The sequence below is a fragment of the Mustela lutreola genome, chromosome 15 (genome assembly GCF_030435805.1).
Source record: "Mustela lutreola isolate mMusLut2 chromosome 15, mMusLut2.pri, whole genome shotgun sequence".
Classification (NCBI taxonomy): Eukaryota; Metazoa; Chordata; class Mammalia; order Carnivora; family Mustelidae; genus Mustela; species Mustela lutreola.
Window position 1 is genome coordinate 6,687,966 of NC_081304.1, and position 22,895 is coordinate 6,710,860.

The 22,895-nt window shown below is 56.4% G+C and overlaps 1 protein-coding gene across 1 annotated transcript in view; it reads right to left on the bottom strand.

The window, feature by feature from the left end:
* Positions 1-7,440: 7,440 nt before the first annotated feature.
* TTYH2 (tweety family member 2) overlaps positions 7,441-22,895 on the bottom strand; it is a 35,872-nt gene continuing 20,417 nt past the window's right edge. Inside the window, exons 5-14 of the mRNA XM_059149055.1 lie at positions 21,449-21,544; positions 20,832-20,904; positions 16,543-16,612; positions 16,227-16,282; positions 15,907-15,999; positions 15,584-15,676; positions 13,882-14,024; positions 13,060-13,245; positions 12,509-12,587; positions 7,441-8,227 (exon numbers count right to left, since the gene is read on the bottom strand). Of these exons, the coding sequence (XP_059005038.1) occupies positions 8,147-8,227; positions 12,509-12,587; positions 13,060-13,245; positions 13,882-14,024; positions 15,584-15,676; positions 15,907-15,999; positions 16,227-16,282; positions 16,543-16,612; positions 20,832-20,904; positions 21,449-21,544 (970 nt within the window). The 3' untranslated portion in view covers positions 7,441-8,146. The remainder of the gene's footprint in view (positions 8,228-12,508; positions 12,588-13,059; positions 13,246-13,881; positions 14,025-15,583; positions 15,677-15,906; positions 16,000-16,226; positions 16,283-16,542; positions 16,613-20,831; positions 20,905-21,448; positions 21,545-22,895) is intronic.

Genomic DNA, 22,895 nt, shown 5'->3' on the forward strand with positions numbered 1-22,895 from the left:
ATCTGGCAGGTTGTCTTACTGCCCCTTCCTTCGGGTTCCTTGTTCACTCAATGGGAATTATGTCTGCACCCAGACACAAGCCGGCCCCCTACTTCCCACCACAGGGAAGCAGGCTAACCAAGTTCAGGGATGGGCACTGGAGATCTGGACTGGAGTAGGCAGGGGACGTGTCAGCCAAAAAGTGGACCTGGGGGTTGGGACTGGTCCTGAAAAATGGTGATGAGTTGCAGGGGAAGGAGTGAGGGAGAGGACTCCAGACTGGGGGGAGGGCCTGGCGTGTGCGAGGGAGGGGTGGTTGCGATGGAAAAAGACGTTTTGGGGAGGTGGATGCATCATGGTGGCAGGAGGTGACAGTCCCTGTGGGGGAGAAGATGAGATAGGAATTGGAAAAGGTCAGCTGAGACCAGTTTGGTGTGTGTGTGTTGGGGGGTGTCCCAAAAGGCAGGCTAAGGCACCTGGAGCGCTTCCTGTGGGTTTTGGGGGGGCTGTGAAATTACAGGAAAAAAGCAAATGTTCCCCCACTCTGGTTCCCCAACTTCTTCACAAATGCATCTTCTCTTCTACCCATCTGCCTTTAACTGGGCAGGTGCAACAAAATTCCCAAGATGGCACTTAGCCCAACCATACTAACAAGCCCCAAAGTGACAGCCACCAACACCTCTCCGCCCCCCACTTGGATCCTGCTCCCACCAGTGCTTCCAGGTAAAGGGCTCTCTGGGGTGGGCGCTGAGGGTGGTGATGGGGGCGGGGGTCAGGAAGATCTGCAAGCCCCACTGAACTGGCTCTGTACAGTCAGAGGCAAATTAGACCCAAACAAAGCATCCAGAAGAAACAGATCGGCTTCCCAGCGGAGCACTGGCTGGTCGGGACTGGAAACACACACATCCTCCTCCTCTGGCCCGAGCCCTGGAAGGCTAAGCCCCTGCACACACACATGAGTCCCCGGGTGGGGAAGTAGGGTAGTGAGTAGGGAAGAACAGGGAAATGGGAAAAGTTGAAGGAATTCTCCAGTTACCTTTCTCATTTTCTTGCAATGATATGCTCCAGGTTCCCCACCCCCACCTGCACTCAGAAGACCTGTGTGCTTGCAAGGGCCTTGGGAAGCTCTGTTCTCTGGCAAAACAGCCATCACCCTTGGGCAGGCCCATCTCAGCTGCCCTGGGAAGCCAGCATGAGGTCATATAATTAGGAGTATGCCCAGGCATCCGGATAAAAACAATTTTTAGTGTCTCTCTGATCTCTGCCCAATCCCAGGGGAACTGGCTACTGAGATTCTTTGCTGAGAGCAGCCCCTGCCCTGGCCACCCCCAGGCCAGTCCACGATCCACCGCACTGCTGTCCATCCCCCCACAATTCTTCTTCCAATTTTTTTTCTCTATTGCGGTAAAATACACATAACACAAAATGGATCGTTGTAACCATATTTAAGAGTGCAGGTCAGAGGCCCAAGGTACACTCACACTGCTGTGCCATCACGACCATCCATCTCCAGAACTCTTCCATCTTGCATAACTGAAACTCTATACCCATTAAACCCTAACTCTCATTTCCCCTCCCCCAGCTCCTGGCGCCCATAATCCTACTTTCTGCCTCTATGATTTTGACTACTCTTAGCACTTCATATAAGGAGAATCGCACATTATCTTTTTGTGCCTGGCTTATTCCACTTAGCAAAATGTCTTCCAGGTTCATTCATGGGGCAGCCTGTGTCAGAATTTTCTTCCTTTTTAAGACTGAGTAATATTCCATTGCCTGTCCGAGGACATTTTTGTTTATCCACTCATCCACCAATGGACACTAGGATTGCTGCCACTTTTTACGACTGTGAATAATGGTGCTGGGAACGTGAATGTACAAACATCTCTTTGAGACTGGCTTTCGATTCTTTGGGGAAGTAGAATTGCTGGATTCTATGGTCATTCTATTGACTTAATAGAATTTCTTGAGTTTTCATGTTTTGAAGAGCCACCATACTGCTTTCTATAGCAGCCGCCCCATTTTACATCCCTACTGACAGAGCACAAGGGCTCAGATTTCTCCACATCCTTTCCAGCACTTGTTCTTTCCTGTTTTGGGATAGTGGCTCTCTCTCTCTCTCTTTTTTTTTTTTTTTCTCAAGATTTTATTTATTTATTTGGCAGAGAGAGAGCTCACAAAGGCAGAGAGGCAGGCAAAGAGAGAGGAGGAAGCAGGCTCCCCACCGAGCAGAGAGCCCGAGGTGGGGCTCGATCTCAGGACCCTGGGATCACGACCTGAGCCGAAGGCAGAGGCTTTAACCCACTGAGCCACCCAGGTGCCCCTGGGGTAGTGGCTCTCTTAATGGGTGTGAAGCCATGTTTCAATTCATCGTAGCTTTGATTTGCATTTCCCCAGCGATGAGTGATGGTGAACATCTTGTGCTTGTTGGCCTCCTGTATGTCTTCTTTGGAGACATGTCTACTCAAGGCCTTGGTCCAGTTTTGAATCAAGTTTTATTTTGTGGTTGAGTTCTCTATCGATTCTGGATATTAATTCCTTATCAGATACATGATTTGCAAATATTGTCTCCAGTTTTGTGAGTTGTCTTTTTGCTCTGTCGATAGTGTCTTTTGGTGTCGCCGATTTAAACGTTTTTGTGAATCCAACTTGTCTACTTTTTCTTTCATTGTCTGCCATTGGGGTCATGCTCCAGAAATTATAGCCAAATCCCATGTTGTGAAGCTTTTACCCTATGCTTTCTTCTAACGGTTTCATAGCTTTAGGTCCTACATTAAGGTCTTTGTCCATTTCAAGTTAATTTTTGTATTTGCTGTTAGGTAAGGGACCGACATAATTTCCATGTGGATGTCCAGTTTTTCCAGTGCCATTTGTTGAAAAGACTGCCCTTTCGGGGCACCTGGGCGGCTCAGTGGGTTAAAGCCTCTGCCTTCGGCTCAGATCATGATCCTGGGGTCCTGGGATCCAGCCCCGCATCGGGCTCTCTGCTCAGCAGGGAGCCTGCTTCCCTCCCTCTCTCTCTGCCTACTTGTGAGCTCTCTCTGCCAAATAAATAAATAAAATCTTAAAAAAAAAAAAAAAAAAGAAAGAAAGAAAAAGACTGCCCTTTCCCCCATTGAATGGTCCTGACCCCATTGTTGAAAATCATTTGACCACACATGTGAGGGTTTATTTCGGGACTCTGTTTTACTCCATCAGACTCATGTCTTGACATCATGCCAACATCACTCTTTTAATTATTGCGGCTTTGTAGTAAGTTTTGAAACAGGAAGTGTGAGTCTGCCAGGTGTGTTTTTCAAGATTCTTTTGCCTATTTTGGGCTCAAGGAGATTCCGTACAGATTTTAGGATTGGTTTTTCTGTTTATACTGCAAAAAATGTTATTTTTCAATAGGGGTTGTGTTGAATCTGTAGATCACGTTGGGTAGTACTGACACCTTAATGATATTAAGTCTTCCAATCCATGAACATGGATATCTTTCCATGTATCTATTTCTCTCAGTTCTTTCAGCAGTGTTCTGTAGATTTCATTGTACAAGACTTTCATTTCTTTGATTAACTCCTAAGGAGGTTTTTTTTAGATTTGATTATAAATATAATTATTTTTTAAATTTCCTTTTCAGACTGTTCACTGTTAGTTTTGATTTACAGACAAGTTTTAAAGATGGTACAAAGAGCTCCCACATACCCCTGCTGCGGCTGGAATGTTTATACCCTCCTCAAATGTATATGTTGATATCCTAATGCTCAACGTTGATAGTGTGCAGAGGTGGGGCCTTTGGGAGGTGATTAGTGATGAGGATGAAGCGGTCATGAATGGGATTAGTGCTCTTACAAAAGAGACCCCACAGAACTCCCTAGTCCCTTCCACTATGTGAGAACACAGAGAAGAGGCACCATCTATGAACCCGGGAAGCTTTGTCTATTTGTAAACTCCATGAAGTCAAGGGCCACAACTGCCTTAGATGTTCCCATAGCCCCAGAATTTAGAGATGGTGATGTCCTAGGCCAGGGGCCAGCAAACTACACACTACTATAAGAAATAGTAGGGTGCCTGAGTGGCTCAGTCGGTTAAACATCTGCCTTCAGCTCAGATCATGATCCCGGGGTCCTGGGATGGAGTCCCATATGGGGGGGGGGGTGTCCGCTCAGTGGGGAACCTGCTTCTCCCTGTCCCTCTGCTGCTCCTCTTGCTTGTTCTTTCTCTCTCTCTGTCAAATAAATAAATAAAATCATTAAAAAATTAGTAAATATTTTAGGCTGCAGGTGGAGAAGAAAATCAAAGACATGTTGTAGCTGCTTCCATGGTAAAGGAGAAAACTATTCCCACACATTTGTTTTGTTTTTTTTTTTTTTAAGATTTTATTTATTTATTTGACAGAGAGAGATGACAAGCAGGCAGAGAGGCAGGCAGAGAGAGAGGAGGAAGCAGGCTCCCTGCTGAGCAGAGAGCCCGACCTGGGGCTCGATCCCAGGACCCTGGGATCATGACCTGAGCAGAAGACAGCGGCTTAACCCACTGAGCCACCCAGGCTTCCCATTCCCACACATTTGATTAACAAAATTAAAAATATTATATCAAGTTGAATTTTTCTGTCATACAAGTCTATTAATGAGAGGGATGGAATTCTTTGAAGGGGAGACAACACTTGGTTTTACTGAGGTTCAGAGTTAGTATTCTCTACTGTCAAAATCTGTTGCAAATATTTTATTATTATTTTTTAAAGTAGAATCTATACTCACTGGCTATTGAGGCAGCAGGTCAGATGGGGCTCACAGGTGGTGGTCGTTTGCTGCCTTCTGTGCTAAGCCAACCATGCACTTTTGAAGGGGAAAATAGAAATCTGAAAGGGAGAAGAAAGGAAATGCCCCCGGTCTGGGTATTGTCTGTCGTGGGGACACCAGGTGCCTCAAGTGTTGCTGTGTCAGCAGTTTATAGCCAAGAGGCAGGGATATTGCCTCTGTGGCTTGGAAATACGAGACCGTGAAGCTCTGGAAGAGAAAAAATGCACCACACAGCCTTGTTTAGGAAGACTGGAGATGGTCCAGCTTTGGAACAGGGATCACTCTGTTACCCACCCCCGTGGCTGAGGGAGCCCCGAATGACAGCCTCAAACACAGGCCCTTGTTCCTGGCCGAAGCTCTGCTTCTTCCACATGGGGGCCTGGTGGAGTTCACTACTTCTCCTCTGGGAGCAGGTTCCTGGGTCTGGGGTTGGGGCTGCTCAGAGAGGTTTAGAAATGGTAAAGCCAACAGGTGGATGTCTGCCTGCTTGGCAGACAGGCCTATTCTCCCCACTTCTTTCCTTGGGTGAGAGGTTGTGGCTCCCAGGACAGAAATGCAGGTCGCGGAATGACATACGTGAGGAGCCAAACTGCCCTTGAGCTTGTGCATGCTCTCACGTGGCCTGCTTCCTGCTTCCTGCAGGGCCGCCTTCCACTCAGGTCTTCCTGCGGATCCCAGAGACGACGAATGCCCCCAAAGTTGAGTACTGAACTGCAGTTACCTTTGAACAAATAAGATTGGGCGGGGGTAGGGGAGGCAGCTGGGTGGCTCAGGCATCCATCTATCTGGCTGTTGATTTTGGCTGGGCTCATAAGATCAAGTTCGTCAGGCTCTGCTCAGCAGGGAGTCTGCCTAAGATTCTCTCTCCTTTTCCCCTCTGCCACTTCTCCCCTCTAAAATAAATAAATACATCTTTTTTTGTTTGTTTTAAGATTTTCTTTATTTACTTGAGAGAAAGAGTAAGAGAGAGCATGAGAGGGGAGAAGGTCAGAGGGAGAAGCAGACTCCCCATGGAGCTGGGAGCATGACATGGGACCCAATCCCGGGACTCTGGGACCATGACCTGAGCCAAAGGCAGTTGTTTAACCAACTGAGCCAGCCAGTCACCCTAAACAGATAAAACTACAAGAAAACACCAGATTGGTTTCTCCATGACTCCAAGCCTTTTTCCTCGCTGCTCTCGGTCTCCTAAGACGAGGGAGGAAGGCACCTGTCCTACTAGATGGGGTGAGGGGAAGCATCCCTACTTCAGGAACGCCCCAGTTCCAATGCTCAGCTTTGAGGGATGAGCAGTTCTGAGCCCAGCATGTTCCACTGTGCACAGTCCTCTGGGTCATGCCTCAAGTGCTCCCAAAGGACGCATCAGCTGCTCCCTCCAGGAAGTTCCTCAAAATGCAGTCAATTCCAGGAGCCGAGGCTGTGGCAGGCACGGAGGCGCTAACAGGGCATTGCGCCACAGGCACAGAGTTGGAGTCTGCCCTGCACGAAGGGTGCAGAGCATCTCAGGTGCCCCTGCCCAGAGAGGCACCCCATGGAGACAGAGTTCAGGTACAGAGCGCAGCTGGGGAGCCAGCAGCTGGGGGACATGGCCAGCCATGTGACTGTGCCCCAACCCCACCGAACTGTCCAGGGGCACCTGGCCTGGGCTCTGGGTTAGACACCTGGGCTCTGCCACTTGCTCCAAGTCCCAACTTTTAGTCCCTACCCTGAGATCACCAAGATCTGCGGAGAAGCCATCTTTCTGACCCGTGACCCCACCGGCGGGGAGCGTGCGGCACCCTCATTATCGCCGCCGTGGAGGAAGTCCGACAGAGCGCACATTTTAGTACAAGTGGTTTATTTCTCCCCAGGCGAGGGCACACATGTATCAAGCGGAGGCAAGCCCACCTGGTCCTTCAGGAACCACCCGAAGGAGTCTAGTTTAGTTTACATGCATTAAAAACAACTCTACGGTCGCCAGCAACAAAATGTTAAGAAGCAACGTCATGGCGTTGCGGGCTTCCTATCTGCATGCGATGGGGTCATACACGGACACATTTATGGTACATGGTACTTCTAAGTTAGTGCGGGTGAGGTAAGAGTCCGGGCGGTCCTGGGCCCTGTTGGGTCACAGAGGCTTGGCTGGGCGCTGAGAGCCACTGCTGTCAGCATTCTGATTCAAAAACGGAAGTGGAACCCTTGTCCCCAGCAGGGTCACCCCATGTCCCTGGCTCTGGGTGTGCAAGACCGTGGGGGCATCAGTGTTGTGCACTCTGAGTTGACAGGAGATGAAAGCACCAGAGACCCTAACCCTGGACCCTCAGCAGGTAGGAGGGCGGGTCATTATTTCCTCCTGGCCAACAGACGCCTTCTCACGGAGCAGGTACAGCTTATGGGGGCCCGGGACAAAGGGCTGGCTACAGGGCTGGGGGAGGGGAAGAGGCCTGCCTCAGGTCAAGACACGACCATCCCACCTTGCTAAAACGTTTAAGACAGAACTGCTTGAAGACCAAAGGGAGGGGCAGCTCACCTGGGCAGTCCCCAGAACGGGGTGGGGGGGGTGTGCGGGGGTCCCTCTTAGCTTCTTTTGTGTCTTACAGGGCCTCCCTCCTTAAATGGGATGAACCCACCTCCCCACCAAGCAGCAGCTTGGGACAGCCGGTCTCCGGGATCAGTACTTGGACAATCCTCCCTTCCTCCAGACCCTCAAAGAACTGAGGCCAGCAACACCTGCCAAAGAATGGTATTCAATCCAGGGGGAAGGAACGCACCCCAGACCTCTGGTAAAAACTGGATGTGCTAGGAGTTTCAATTCTTTGGATAATCACAATATTTAAAACACTTGGGGTGGGGGGAAGAGTTAGTGTCGCTTTCAAAGTGTCTATTAATGCCTGAGACTGTCCCTATCCGTAGTGAACCAACTCACAGCATCTGGAATTCCATTCTGGAATGGAGGAGAGGCCGTGGAGGGTGGCAGAAGAGAGGGTGGGTGGGCTGTGGCAACTGTCACTCACCTTCCCAAGGGGTCTCCCTGCGGAAAGCCTGCCGGGGATGCGGCTGTGGCCACCCCCCAGCCCTGGGGCCACCCCCTGCACGGCTCTCCAATACCCTCGGCACAGCCGAGCACCCCAGGGGGCATTGCCTGCGTGGACAGGAGGGAAGAAGAGGAAGAGGCCGGCCCTGGGGTCACGGGTCTTCTGTCTGCCAGGGCCTTGGGTCAGGCATCTCAGCCGAGCTCAGGCGGATTCTCCCTGAATCGCTGACGCGCCGAGGCAGCCTGCCCATCCCGTGGTCCTGCCCCTGGCCTCCAGACGCCTTTGGTTTCTATTAAAGAAACGCAGCTTGTGCCGGGATTTGTTAAAAACCAAAACGGATCAAGGAGGCAGGAACCTCTGCAGAAAAGTGCATTAGGCTGGAAAGTCATTGCCGTAGTGTCTCAGGTGCTCATCTGCCACGGACAGGTAGGTGGCCCTCATGCTGGGAGAATACTGTGGGAGAGAGGGGGAGGGGCACGGTCAGAACAGGGTCGCATTCGGTACAGTCAGAGCAGACACTGTGCTCGCAAAGGTGCGGGCACTTCTTGGGGAGTGGGAGAGGGAGCCAGTCTTTGTCATAGGCATTTTGGGGGGACACTAGAGTGGCTTGAGCAGGCTTCATTGTTGGTGATGCCTCCAGTCCTGGGATCACCAAGGACATGGGGCTCCCAGCCTTAAATGCAAGGCGCACACACAGATCAGCCACCCTCCCCCTGCTGGGACAGCCACAACCACTTCAGGGCATGGGACAGTGTGAGGGTGCACCAGTGCACTGGGTAGTCCGCCTAGTGAACAGGCTGACGGGCACAGGTTCCTAGAATCAGAGACCCCCGTTCAAATCTCAGTTATGCGGCTTATCCATCCTATGACCTTGGCTAAGGCTCTCCCACCGCTGTGAGCCTCAGTTTCCCCAGCCGGCAGAGGGACCAGAAAGCCCTCAGCAGTTCCCGTGGGAGGATGGATACCATCAGACCGGCGAGACCCCTCGCACGGCGGTTCTCACGCTTGGCTGTGTTACAAACTTGGCTGCATCTAAAAAAACACCCTGATTCCCGGGCCATACCCACCAGTAATTTTTTTTTATTGACGTAAAACCCACATCACATAAAACTCAGCATTTCAAAGTGCCACCAGCACTTTTTTTTTTTTTTTTTTAAGCTCTCCCAAATGCAGCCAAGTTGGAGAATCAGTGACCTAATGGAAAGTTCTCAACAGATGTTAGCTAGCTGCTGCTCCGAAGCGGGGAGATAGGGCTCCCCACATTACCTCATCTCACATCCTAGACCCTGCTTCTGCATTTCTTTCTTTTTTTAAAGATTGTATTTATTTGACGGAGAGCGCAAGTAAGGGGGAAACAGGCTCCCTGGAGCCTGGTGCAGAGCTCGATCCCGGCACCCTGGGATCATGACCTGAGCTGAAGGCAGACGCTTAACCCACTGAGCCACCCAGGCGTCCCTGCTTCTGAATTTTGAACGGGCTCCAGATGCTTTGGGTCTGCTGACTCGGAGTAGCAGGGTTAGTCCAGCAGGAAGGGCCAGGAGATACTCATGGGGAAGTATTGGGGGTTCAGGTCCAGATTGTTCACAGCAGAGAAGGGAGCACATGCTCCCAGCTGGCAGAAGCCCTTTAACCCAGCGGTTGGTAAGCAGGGGTGACATTTGGCAATGTCTGAAGGCATTTTTGTCTATCCCAACGGGGGAATAGAGAGACTTAACTGGTATCAAGAAGGTAGAGGCCAGGGATGCAGGTAAACATCCCACAGTGCCCAGGACAGCCCTGTCCTCCAGAAGCACCAAGCCCATCAATAGTGTGGAGGGAGAGGAAGCCTATGCCAGACCCAGACCCAGACCCAGACCCGAGGTTCTCCGCGGAGCTTCCCAGACCTGCAGCCTCAGCTTGACGGGGCCCCAGCCCATATTTCCCGAGTCAGAAGTGGGGGGGTGTAGCAGGAGCCTGGGTTGCAACAAGGCCTCTGGGTGATTCTGGTGCACACCCAAGGGTGAGCATCTCCTTGAAGCACTATTGCCCAAACCTCCTCGAGGCTCCACTGGCTGCTTGATAACACTCAGAACTTTCCAGGCACCTTCCCGGGATTGTCTGCCCTAGTGAGCCTGGAGTGAAGTCCTAGCATTGGTATTTTAAACAGTTGCCTGGCTCATTCGTGTCCGTCAAGTCTAGGACACGGTGCCTGAGAGGACACGAGGCGTTCCTCAAAGGGAGAGCTGAGGGAAGGCATGTTTCCAGCCAGCGGAACGGGCCGTCCATTCTGACTGCCTGGCTTGCCATCATCCTCCAGAGCGAAATCCCCATTGGTCCCCGAGATGGAGCTGGAAGAGGAAGGGACCCAACCAGACGTCACACTTGCCCAGTACAGAGCAGGTGCCGGGGGAGGGCAGGGGGCGGACGGCCGTGCTGTCCACTGGGGTGGATGCCCACATTCTCATGCTGGGGGTTCCTTGGTCAGCAGCATCTGCTGATGCCTCTTTGAGCCCCTTGCATGGCAGGAGGTGGGGGAGGGGTCCGCCCTGGGGCCAGTAGGGCCGCCAATTCCCCGAAAGCAGTGAGAGTCTGCGGGCAGGTGACTCTAGGGAGAAAAGTGACCTCTGTCCTCCAGCCTCGAAAATAAGGCCAGTTCTTGTTGATCTCTAGGAACGGCAGGGAGAGTGGCCTGGATCTTTCAAAACAGAAGGTAATCCAAAAATCGTTTTTATTTGGCATCGCGGTGCACAGAGTCATTCATTACTCACAGCAGATCTCCCCCAGTGATGTTTTGCTCGGATGATTATTACAATCACTGTGCATTAATGGGTCTACAGCAGCTGTGGGGAGGAAAAGGAACCCAGGAGGCTTCCGGGTGGAGAAAGCCAGGCTGGGATTTAAGAGGTGCCTACTCGGAGCTGTGGGCTCTGACCGGCCCCCTCATCCCCTTCTGAGAACCTCAGGAAGCGAGGGCTATGCCTGAGTCTAGGGCTGTGCATAGAAAGAAAGCATGTGGGGTGCCCTGGGCACAAAGAACAAGATGGGGTCATGGTGGAAAAGATGGGGGACCGGTCAGAGCAGGGTCTCTCAACCACGGTGCTGGGGACATTTGGGGCTGAGTCATTCTTTGTGCTATGGCTGTCCTGTGTGCCCTACGATGCTGAGCGGTTCCCCGGCCCTGGCCCACTACACACCCGTACCACCTGCCCGTGGACTACAGACAGGCCAAGTGTCACCTGGGGGCAAAAGTGCCTTTGTGTGAGAATCCTCCTCAAAGGTGTGGCTGAAATGCCACCTGCAGCACAGGACCTCCTGCGACTGCACAGTGCAGCAGGGACTCCTCCTCCCTCCTCCCAAAAGCCCTGATTGCAGGAGCCGGCTTTCCTGGGCCTCCCCCTCCCCCAGCGACAGGTTGCACACTTGCCGGAGACAGACGCTAGATGTCCTCCTCTTTCCCACGAGCGCCGTGTTTGGGGCTGCTTCACCGCATGTGCCTGCCTGGTTCTCGGGATCCAGGCACGTGTCGGCAGCCCCGTGTCCCAGAGTCCAGTGCTTCTAGTTCGGCAGCAGGACGGCCCCTCCCAGACCTGCCTTGTCCTTCCCTGATAGACACCTGGTTCCAGGACTCTGTTGCAGACTTCGACCTTATTTTCCACTCCCGCTAACGCCCATTTCTTATAAATCCCACAGCTTGTGGGGAAGGTGGTGAAAGATACAGTAAGGAGCTCCTCTTTGAGCACCTGCGGGCCCTCCTCCCCCATTTATAGTGACCGGGATTCCAACGCTCACCATCACCCTGAGGTGTGCCCCGTTCCATCCCCACTCCACAGGCAGGAAAACTGAGGCACACAGAGAAGAATTGCTTGTCCAAGGTCACAGAGGTCTTAAACCAAGATCTGGGTGTGAACCCAGGCATTTGGCACGGGAGTCTGAACCCCAAAGTCTACTGTCTCTACTGGTAGTCATGTCCTTTGGGAGAGGACAGAGCCTTTTCTCTTGAACGTGACCCCCTCACGCCACCGCACCGGCTCCTGCCCCAAGCAGGGACTCGGTTCCTTGGCTGGAGATGGGTGTGGGCGTGCGTGTAGGGACGTCCCTACCAACAGCAGAGCTGAGGGGCTGGAGGAAGGCTGGTGTCCCAGCCACCATGCGGGCTCTGGCCGCAGCCCGGGGCAAAGACTCTGGCCGCAGCCCGGGGCAAAGACCCAACAATATCCCCGGAGCAAAAAGGGGACGCTCTCTTTTCTTAGATTAGTTCTATCTCTTCTAGATTATTTTGTTTAGCAAACTTATCACTGTAAATGACTTCTTGGTTCCTCTGAGATGTATATAAACCTTTTCAAAGGCTAAATCTGGCTCTTGCCAGCTTTACAATCCAGGAATGTTTCCTTAGGGTCTGGGAGGCATCTCATTGGAGGAGGACCGTCCGTCACTGTGGCAATTAGGGACACTGACGGCCACCCTAGTTAGCACGTACTTAGGATGGCCTGGTGGACAAAGGTGCTGTGGAGTCTTGCTTGGGGACAAGCGTGCCCTGGGGTGAGGCCATCTGGCCACATGGGGGGGAGCTTTCTCTCTCTGCAATGTCTTTAGCGGCCTGTCTGTGACCTGCGTGGCCATCTGGTCCAGGAACTAAATTCTTCCGTTTTTCCCCCACCTCTGTGGGGGGGATTCCCTGGACTGGCAGAAGTCTAATCTTTACTCATTTCTCCTCAAGGGCCACAGCTGTGATTTTGCCCGGAGAGCCCAGGTTACCGTGGGAGGAGGGGAGCCTCTTCCGATGAGGGGCACGTTCTCGTAGCGTGGGTTCCCGCCGAAGAGCATGGCCTGGTTCCTGCAGGAGTGGAGGGGAGCGCTCAGCAGGGGAGGGCATGGGGATGGGGGCGGGGTGCTCGCGTTTGGACAGGAAGGACCCGTGGGTGCGCACGTGCGAGGAGGGGGATGCCAACGGACCACGGAGGGTGCGTGGGCAGGAGAGCTCGGGGAGGCCCAGGGGAGAAGCAGCGGCCGCGGTGCCAGGGGCCAGCAGCAGCACGGCCTGGAGAGATGCAGCTCCTGGGCCCTGTGATCCGCCCTGAGGGTCTGCGGGGAAAGGCCTGGTATCTACTGAGGGCTATTCCTCAGGCAGAAGTGCCGGGGTGGGCCCTGGGGCAGCAGTGGGGGGCCGCTGCTGGCCTCTGATGCCTTCCTCCCCACATGGCTCTCTGAAACCCCACGTGCGGTCCTCGGATCTAGCTCCCTGAGGGCGGGGCCCCAGCCGCGATGTGCGGGGGCAGGAAGGGGGTCCCGGGGAGCCCGTGACGTACATGTACTCTGAGACCGGGGCGTTGGAGATGGTCTGAGCCGGGGGCTGCAGGCTGGTCTGGCTGCCCAGGCCGCTGCTGTAGCTGCAAAAGCTGCGGAGCTGCCCCCGGGGCGGGTTGTGAGCTGCCATGCGTCGGGCCTGGGGGTTGAACGGGTCGTCACTGTCGATATCATCGTAGTCTCTGTCCCTAGAATAACACACAGGACACAGCCGGCTGTGAGGGCGGAGGCTCAGAGGCAGTGGGATCCTGGCCGGCTTCCCAATCTCTGCTGCCAGAACTCTGTGGCTACATGTGTTTGCATCAGCTTCCTGTACAGAGATCACCAGTTCCCAGCTTCATGCCCACCTCCTCCAGGTAGCCCCCCGTGTTGACCCCGTCACACCGACCTTCCCTTCTCTGCTTCCTTTTGTCCGATCTATCCACATGCACTGAAATACCATCTCATCTCTACCTCCTCAATGCGAACGAAGATGCCCTGCTCACAGGGTTACAATCTATCCCTCTTGGTATTCTGGGGGCACCCAGAGCCCTCATCATCTCATACCACAATGTCCTGCAGAGGAAGACAGGACAAGCAAAGGATGCCAGGCTGTGGTATGACACTGTCACCATCCTCTGTCAGCGTCGCTCCTGCCCTGGCCCCTTGGAGCCTCCTTCTGGGAGTCTATCTGGACTCTCAGGGAAGCTTCTGCAGCGATCCAGCCAGCCTGCTGGGGCTGAATGCTAGGCCCCCTCCTGCCATTGTCCCAGATTACCAGCTCCGGGCTCGGTCTCAGAGCAGATCTTCCTGCCTGTTCCCCCAGGAAGCCCCGGGCAGCCCACCTGGTAGTGAAGTGTTTCCAGGCCCTCGGTCCCGCACAGATCATGGTGGAGAAGGCCAGGGCAGCCAGGAGGGAGAAGAGGGCCAGGTACAGCAAGCCTTCGATGCCATCGTAGCAGATGCCATTAAGGGCGTCCAGGTAGTCCTATAGGAGGAGGGAGAGGGACAGGTAGCCAGAAAGCAGGTCAGGCCACAGCCTGGGGTCTGAGCGGGTCTCTGAGAGCCCGTCTCCCCAAGCCTGTGCTTCAATTGTCTATCTTTCCCCCTCCTGAGCACTCTGTACAGCCCACGCAGGGCCCACATTCTGGGGCCCAAAGAAGGGACTTCTTGGGTTCACTCCATAAGCAGATGCTAACCATCTACTGTGTGCCAAGCATGCTAGAGTCAGCTCTGAGCGAGACAGACACAGCTGCGGGGCTGGGGAGCCAGGAGCCAGGGGACATTTAATCTCAGACCAGCATGGTGAGAAGGAAGGGCTTGTGCCTTAAGCCGACGGGGGAAGGGGACAAGAGGGGCACATTCAGGAGAGAAGAAAGGCCAGCGGGAGACAGGGCAGAATGGGACCGGGTCACGCTAAGCCTTGCAGGCACGTGAGGACTTCGCATTTGATCAGAAGGTGATGGGGTGTGACGGAAGGGAGGTGACCCAACCGGCTTTTACAAACACCGCTGTGGTTGCTGTGAATGAAAGGTCATGGGAGGTTCAGGGGGCAAGAGAAGGGGGGGCAGCCAGGAGGCCACGGCTGTCACCCGGGGAAGGGGGGGGTGGTCCTTGGATCATGGTGGAAGTGGGTTAGGGAGAGCAGGGTCAGATTCAGGATACGTCTGAGAGTCTGGATGCTACAACTTGCTAAGGGATCCGATGTGGGTGTCTAGGAGGGAGAGAGGGTACATGTTCTCGGCTCTAGTCAGGGTGCCAGGGTCCAACCCCAAGCCCTTGACTTGAGGGCTCTGGAACCTTCCCTGAGCTACTTTATAGATCTATGGATATCTACCTATCGATCCATGCATCCATCCATCCACCCCCACACAGTTTCCTGACCTATAAAACTGTCCATGAAATAACACGTGTTTTACGACATTAACTGGGACAACTAATGATACGGTGGATACAACCGGCACAGAACAAGGGTGAGCACTTGTCTTCACACGGCAGCCAGGAGCATCCTATGAGCCTTCATGCTAAATCCATACGGGATGGGAGAAGTGTCCACACGCACTGGCTTACTGCCGAAGGGAGGAGGGGGATGCACATACGCCCAGAGCGTTCCTTGCATTCGAGGCTGTCTGGCATTCCAAGTTCTTGGAGAGGTGACCCCGGCAAGGAGAGGGCGGGGGGGGGGGGGATGTCCACTCTCAGCCAGGGAGATGGACGGGTTGACCAGGTGGCTGGGAGTCTGGAGCCTGAAGAAGGGCCTCCCTTATGTAGGTCAGGATCCCCCAACGTTCTAGAGTTAACCTGATCCAACCCTCCTAACCCATCCCTTGGTACCTTTCAAGGACTCTCCCTGTCTTGGCTACTTGGGAGAATCAAGAAGCCAGACACCCCTCCTGCCTTCCTATTGTTCGGCTTCTGTGCCATGCAGGGGCCTGCGGGGAGCCCCGACAATCACTCCCCCGGCCCCTACTGGCTGGTCTCTGGGAACAGAACATGTGGCCTGCCGGGGTACCCTGTCCCACCTGCCACCCGGGCCCGCCCCAGCACCTTGTGCAGCCCTCGGCAGTCCAGCATGGCTGTCAGCTGGTGGAGGCCGGACTCGGAGGAGTTCAGCAGGAGCTGGATTCCCAGCAGGTCCTTCTGAAGCAGACAGACATGCAGAGAGGCAGACAATGAGCAGCAGGGGCGGGCTTGTGGCGAAAACCGCGGGCAGCCGGGTGGGCAAAGGGGCCAGGGAGGGGCCTCCTCAGCCCGGCTCCGTGAAGCCTGGGGGCTGAGGACGGGGAGGTGCAGGCAGCGGGAGGGTTGTCGAGGTCCAGCGGGGGTGTCCCTGCTCCCAGCACAGACGCCGCGGGAGGCAGCCGCCTTACCTCGGCCGTGGGGAAGACAGGCACGGCGAACTGCAGCAGGCCGGCCACCTGGCTCTGCATGGTGGTGAGCGAGCGCTGGAAGACGGTCAGCGCCTGGCCAGGAGAGACCGAGAGATAGCAGCCCTGCCCTGAGGCTCCGCTTCCCTCCCCAGCAGCCCTGCTCCCGCTGCCTGCCCCACCCTGCACCCCTCGGGCTTCCTGCCACTCCCAGTGTGGTCCCCGGACCAGCAGCCCTGGCTTCACAAGGAAGGGAAAAGCCCCCAGCCATCTACAGGTGCTGGGCTTCGGGTCCAGAGGGGGCGGTGGGCAGAGTGGGATACCTGCTGGAAGGGGCTGCTTCCGCTCTGACCGCAGTAGAGGTAGTAACGGGTCACCTCTGCAAGGCGAAGACGGGGGATCAGGCGGGAGCTCACGAGGGACCAGGCCCTCACTCCCCTCAGTGGCCCAGCCAGGCCCCGAACGCCCCAAGGAGGGCCCTTCTAACAATCGCCCCAGAGGTCCAGCTGGAGCAAAAGTGTCGGGGGGCTGGGGGTGGGGAGGAGTTCGGGGACAACAGGGCGGAGAGGTCCGGCCGGCCGGGGGCCTGGTCTGAGTTTCCAGAGCGGCTCGGACAGGAGAGGCCCCGAGGTTCGTTACCTGTGCGGACCTGGCCCTCTGTGATGTTCAGGAGGAAGGTGTCGGGATCGGAACAGAAGTCACCAGTGCCCTGAGCCAGGGGAAACAAGGAGGGACGGAAGAAAGTTCTGATACCAGAGCCCTGCTGGAACCGGTGCCCTCAGGCCCAGCTGCTCAGACCCCTCTGCTCCGTCTTCCCTGGGCTCAAGTCCCGGTCCCTTTCTAGCTCTGTCAGTTTGGGAAAGTCGCTTACTCTTCCTGTGTCCCAGCTGCCTGAACTCGGACAGAAAACACTACCTACCTCATAAATTCACTGATGTAAAAAACACGGAGGCCAGGTTCCCGGCGTCAGCTCATACTCTATCTCTGAATGCTGCTTCTGGGACGGACCCCAGGGCCCTTGCACCTCCGCCAGGCATGTGGGGGCGTGACTGCACCGTGGCCTTCGTTCATTTTGGTTTTATTTTTGGCTTTGCTGTTATCAAGCCTCACATGCTTTGGGGTGCCTATCTATGAAGCATCCCCGGGACCCTCTTCCTAAAGAATTATGTCAGGGATGCCTGGGTGGCTCCGTGGGTTAATAAGCATCTGCCTCTGGCTCAGGTCATGATCTCAGGGTCCTGGGATCGAGCCCCGCATCGGGCTCTCTGCTCAGTGGGGAGCCTGCTTCTCCCTGTGCCTGCTGTTCCTCCAACACCGAAAAACCAATAACAACAACATTGAAAGAATTACGTTGGCCCCGAATCCATCTCTGAGCTGTGGGTACGGGTCCTGCTCAGGATAAGATGGAGGACTGGGAGGAGTGGGGGGCTGGGAGTTAGGGGGACACAGACTCCAGGCTCTCCCACCGGTGAGCTGGAAGGCTTAGACCCCATAGTGTGGCCTGGAGAAGTGACCGTTAAGGGGCTATGGGCTGTGTGGGAGCAGGAACCCTCCCCCCGGGATTGGTGGGAACAAGGACCCATCCCCTGAGCCAGGCCCCTCTCAGGTCCAGCCTGGGGGTACAGTGGGGCCCCCGGGGAAAGGAGGGCTTCCATCTTTCCGAACAGCCAGGAGAAGCTCTGGCGCTCCAACCCGTTTCTAGGAGTTCCCTGAGTCGGGGACCCCTCCCCAGGGCCCTGCACTGCTGGAGCTCTGTCCTCCTTTGGGAGCAGTGACATCAGGCTCCATGCTGGAGCGTCACGAATTCATTCTGAGTCGGTCGGCATTTATTTAGCACCTACTGGATACCATGTGCCTTTCCAGGGATGAGATCCAGGGGCGAGCTGTATCGTGGTACTTATTATGGTCTAGAACATGTGTCTGGGGGGCTGGAAATAAGATCCCCCTCCAGACTGAGAGCTCCCCAGAGTCACTTCTGTATACGCATGCACACACACACACACACACACACGCACACACACGACCACATGCTCGGGACCCTGGGAGAATTGCTCTATATGCAAATCACGACCATACATGCATCAGACTGATTCATTACCATAAATCAGAGCCACAGGACCCGCAGGCCTACTCCTGTCACGGGAAGGGCGAAGAGGGAGGAGCCAGCCCTGAGCGGGGCTGATGGGAGGCCTTGGGGAATAATAAAGACGGAGGCCGCCATCTTGGCCTGGGTCCCAAAGTGTTTGGGATCTGTCCGAGAGGCTCCCCTGGGGACGTGGCCTCCTACTCCCGTCAGGCCAGGTCGGCCCTTCAGACCCTGCAGTGAGGACTCAACTTTCTCTCCCTGTCCACGTAGCCCAAGGCCCCTATGTGCTTTACTCACACAGCAGGGCTGGGGATGAGGGAAGGGGCAGGGGGCACGGAGCACAGGCAGAGACGCCCAGGATCCAACCCAGCGGAGGCAGCTCCGGAGAACAGGGGACGATCTGGAGGTGTCCCCCCACGCCCCTCACGTAACAACATAGACGCGTGGCCAACAATGAGGTTACAGCTCCCTGGCCATTTCCTGCATGCCTCCCGGGGGTTCACCGACCCACCCGATCCCTCTGGGGCGAGTGCTATGCTTCTCCCCATTTCACACTCGAGAAAACTGAGGTCTGGAGGGCTCCAGATCTTTCCTAGGACCCCCCCACTGGGAAGGGGCAAAGAGGGGAGACACAGACCAGACAGGAGGTCCCAGAGGCCACCCTCCTACTCCCTCACCCTGACTCAGTCCGGTGGGCCCGGCCTCCCCCTTGGTGGCTGGCTTTGCAGGGAACTGCCTAGCTGTCCCAGTGTGTCTGGATGGCCCCCTACCCCCCATCCCCAGCCTCCACGGCCCCCTTCTTTCTTCTCTGGCGCTTTCTCTCCTCTCTGCCCTCAGCCCCTCACCCTCTCAGGGTGGGCGGGCGGGGAGGCGGCAGGCTAGGGTGGCCAAAGCCCAGAGCGCAGCTCCCCAGACTCCCACTGGGAGCTGATTCCCAGGGGTGGAGCGCCTTCCTCGAGGAGGTCCTCTTTCCGGGACTGGAAGGGATGGTTTGGGAGGGGCTCAGCGTCGGTCCTCAAAGGGGCCCCACAGCGCTCAAAGAGAGCAGGCCTCCCAGGGCAGGGACAGCAGGACCACACAAAAGCTTCCACAACAGCCTGACCCGGCCTGCCTCCCGCCTGCCTCCTGCCCTCACCCCACTTCCCATTAGAATGCAGCGCGGCCGGCAGCCCTCTCAAAGGCGCATTCAGCTCCCTCACAGCCCTCTCTCACACAGGCCTGACTCAACAATTAGGGATACGGAGCCTTCCTCGCCAGCGTACTGGCAGCCCAGGGCGCCCAGCTGGGAGATTCAATGGCCTCTGGTCCCCCTGAACACTGCAGCCAGGGGTGAGGGAGAAGCCCCCTCCGGGAGGAAGCTGGATTCCCGAGGGCAGCTCAAGGCGGCAAGCTGGAGGCCTCCCCTGCTTCCAGAAGGCAGAGGCTGCGCGAGGGGCAGGAGAGCCCCCCCCCCCCCGGAGAGCTGGCCTCGTGCAGGCTTCCCTGTGCGTCCCCAAAGGAGAGGCGGCCGGCCAGGCAGCTGAGCGTGTGGCTTGGACCAGCCGCCGTTCCCTTGGACTGGGTACCCGCTCAGCTGCTGGTGACCCCAGGATCCTCTGCGGCACAACCTGGGCCCTCCTGTCCTGCCCTTCCCTGCATCTTGCGGGGGGGCCCCAGCCCTTGGGCTGTAGGCTCATGCCTGGCTAGTCCTCCCTTGCACCCAAAGCGGACACCACGCAGTGGGCAGAGGGAAGAAGAGAGGAGACCCCCAGCCTGTCTCCCTCCAGGACAAACTCTGCCCGAAGCTGCTGGGAGCCAGGCGGCACCAGGGTGGGCCCCGTGGAGGCAGACTGCCCCAGCCTAGAGTGACCGGCCAGCCCCAAGTCCCAGGGCAAGGTGTGACTTCAGGGAGAGGGCTTCAGGGAGCGTCTTCGTTCGTTCTTTACGCCCAGGTAACTAAGGCGGCACAGATGCAGGCCATGGGCTGACTTTGTGGCCCCTGAATCAGGCAGGGGTTCCCCGAAATCCCCTGGTAAATCCTGCCTGCTCCCCCCGACTCACACACTCACACACACACTCACACACATGCAGCTTGGGCCTCCCTGGTATCCATTCACACGCGAACATCGTGTCCTGGTGTCTGTGTCCTTAGACACCCAGCGCGGCCGAGAGCCACAGAGCCAGAGTCCGCTGAATCCAAGACCCGTGTGTGGCTCCACCTGAGCGCCAGGTCGCTCAACGACCAAACATACCTACATAGGGAGCATCCCCCGCCCTGCGTGTGCGTGTTTTAAAAACATTCTGGGGTCTCACTGCCAGAAACATGAATACCATTGTGTTTCAGGCCGTGTGTGCGAGTCCGAGGCAAGGGGACGGAAGACAAGCTAAACACCACGTTCCACGTTCCCAGTGCCCGGGGAAGGTGGCCCAGGAGGGTGCTTCGGGAGCCCGAGGCTTCGCCAGCCTGGGGATGAGACCCCGCCCGTCCCCATCAGACCGGGTGAGTTCTTCATGCGCACAGAGTCACCTGGTCATCCAAGCCTGGCGTCACAAGCCGGGGCTAAGAATGGGCCAATGGGGTGGGAAAGGGATCAGGGATCAGGCTTCTCATCTTGGCCTTGTCCCTAAATACCCCATGATCTTGGGTAAGCCTCTTCCTTGCTCTGGGCCTCTGTCCCCGTAGGAAGGGCAAGGGGACTGGTGAGGCTGATCCAAGCCCTCTCGGTTCTGAGAGTCTAGGTTAGGAACAGAGACCGGAAGCTGGCCCTGCCCTGGGGACTCTGGACAGGACACCTCAACATGCCTCCAGACAAACGGTCCTGGTCGGACCACCCCCCCACCCCCACCCCCACCCTCGACTCACCACAGCGGCTGCGCTGTCGGCAGCGAGAGATGTCCAGCTGAGGAACAGGCCCAGCGCCGCACAGCACAGTGTCCTGGGAGAGAGGCACAGCCAGTGGGATCTAGGCGCAGGCTGGCAGGTGGGAACCCCGTGAGGGCCGTCACCCCACCACCTTCTAGTGACCTTCCTCTGAGCCACCAGCCTGTCCCCCCCACGGCCCCCGAGACTCTAGTGGTCCCTAATTATCTGCTGCTGACTGCGGGCTGAGAGGTACGGAGCCCAGTGCCTGGAGCATTGGTCCCTTGGCCGAAAAGCCACAGCTGTGAGAGCACAGGCTATGAGGAAGGCTTGATCAGAAACCCTGGAGGCTCTCACGCTTGGGTCCCATTCCTTCAGCGGCTCAGCAGCCAGGCCCAGCGACGTGTAGGACACATGGAGGCAAAGCCCGGTCCTTGCCAGGTGTCCAGATGCTGCATCAGCGGCTGCCGTCTCCCTCCGATGCTGGCCGAGGAGGGCTCGGAGGGCGGCTTCCGGCCACAGCCCCCACCACACGCTCAGAGCTTGGCCAGGCCCCCAGCTCTCTCTCACGGTGACACTGTCACCCCCCGGCTGTCCAGCCCACATGCAGGGATACTCACGAGACCAGAAGACACCTGGAGCGCCTGGCCAGTCCCAGGCAGGCGACGAGGCAGATGACCAGGTCCAGGATGAAGAGCAGGAGGTAGGAGAGCCATCTGGGTGAATGGGGAGAGACGGTCAGGGGTGGGGGGTACGTCATCGCACCAGTACCCAGCAGGGCCCAGCGGGGGATGCCTGAACAGCAGGCCCCAGGCCAGCTTGACTCTTCACTGTGACGTGCTGTCCCAAGCCAGCAACCGAGCGGGAGACGAGGCTGCACACCCTGCCCCGGACGGGAAGGACCAGGACGCATGGCAGACGGGCTCTTCGGGGACTCCCAGCGCTGCACCAACTGTGCCTGAACGAAGGGGTCACGCTCCCCACCCAGGCCGAGCATCTAAACCAGCACTGCCGGCCAGAACTTCCTGCAGTGACGGGCACGTTCTGATCTCTGCGCTGCCCAGTGCACCTGGCCCTGCCCACACATGGCTCGGGGGAGTGGAGACGTGGCCCGGGCAATGGAAGAGACGTGTGTCTCATCCGAGCTGCTTCTAATTCATTTACAAGCCAGTGCCACGTGTGCTAGTGGCCACACGCTGGGCGGAATGGGCCTACGAGGTCTCTGCAGCCTCCCACGGGTACCACTCCGGACCCTCCTGCTGCTTTCAGAACACTCACCGGCATCAGATCAGGCCTGACATTTATGTCCATGGATCTAAGAAAGCCCCAAAGATGTCCAGGTCCATGGTGAAGGCTCAGCCTGGCCTCCCTCAGGCCTCCTGTCTCGCCCTCCCAGCTGCCTGGGACCCACTGCTTAGGACACACAGGCTTGTCTCAGCAACATCTGTGCCAGGTACGGGGTGCCCAGACGCGGGGTCGGGCTCATTCCCAGACCACCAGGGAGCTCAGGTAGGGCGAGGGAGCCCCAGGGAAATCCCTCACTCCTTGACTCCTTGGGCCTGACTGCCCGCCCCCCGCCCCCTACCCCCCACCCCCAAGCTGCACTGACGGGGAAAGACCGTCACACACCAGCGGGCAGACCCTGACAAGCTGCCTCTCCCTCCCTTGGGCCTCAGTTTCCAAATCTTTACTGCTGGAGCCTTCTCAGGGCTGGGTGGAAAGCTGAATGTTCACTAAGTTCAAAGGTTAATAAGGCATGCCACCAGGGGATCTCAAAGTCCCCGCTTTCCTGCTTCTCCAAAGCACCGGCTGAGGAATCCACAGGGCTTAAAGTCCAAAGGCATTGATGTGGTCCCAAGCAAAGCCCCGAGAGTTCCTTTCTCTTCTACACGGGATCCCCAGAGAGGGCCTTACCAGTGAGCACCAGGCTCACCTAGCAGCCACCGCCTAGCAGCCTGTGGTTGCACAGGAGGCAGCGGGGACAGACAGAAGGGATGGCTCCAAGCCCCTGGAGACGGAAGCCTTTGGATCATTATGATTTCTCTTACTGCAAGAGCCAGTTAAATT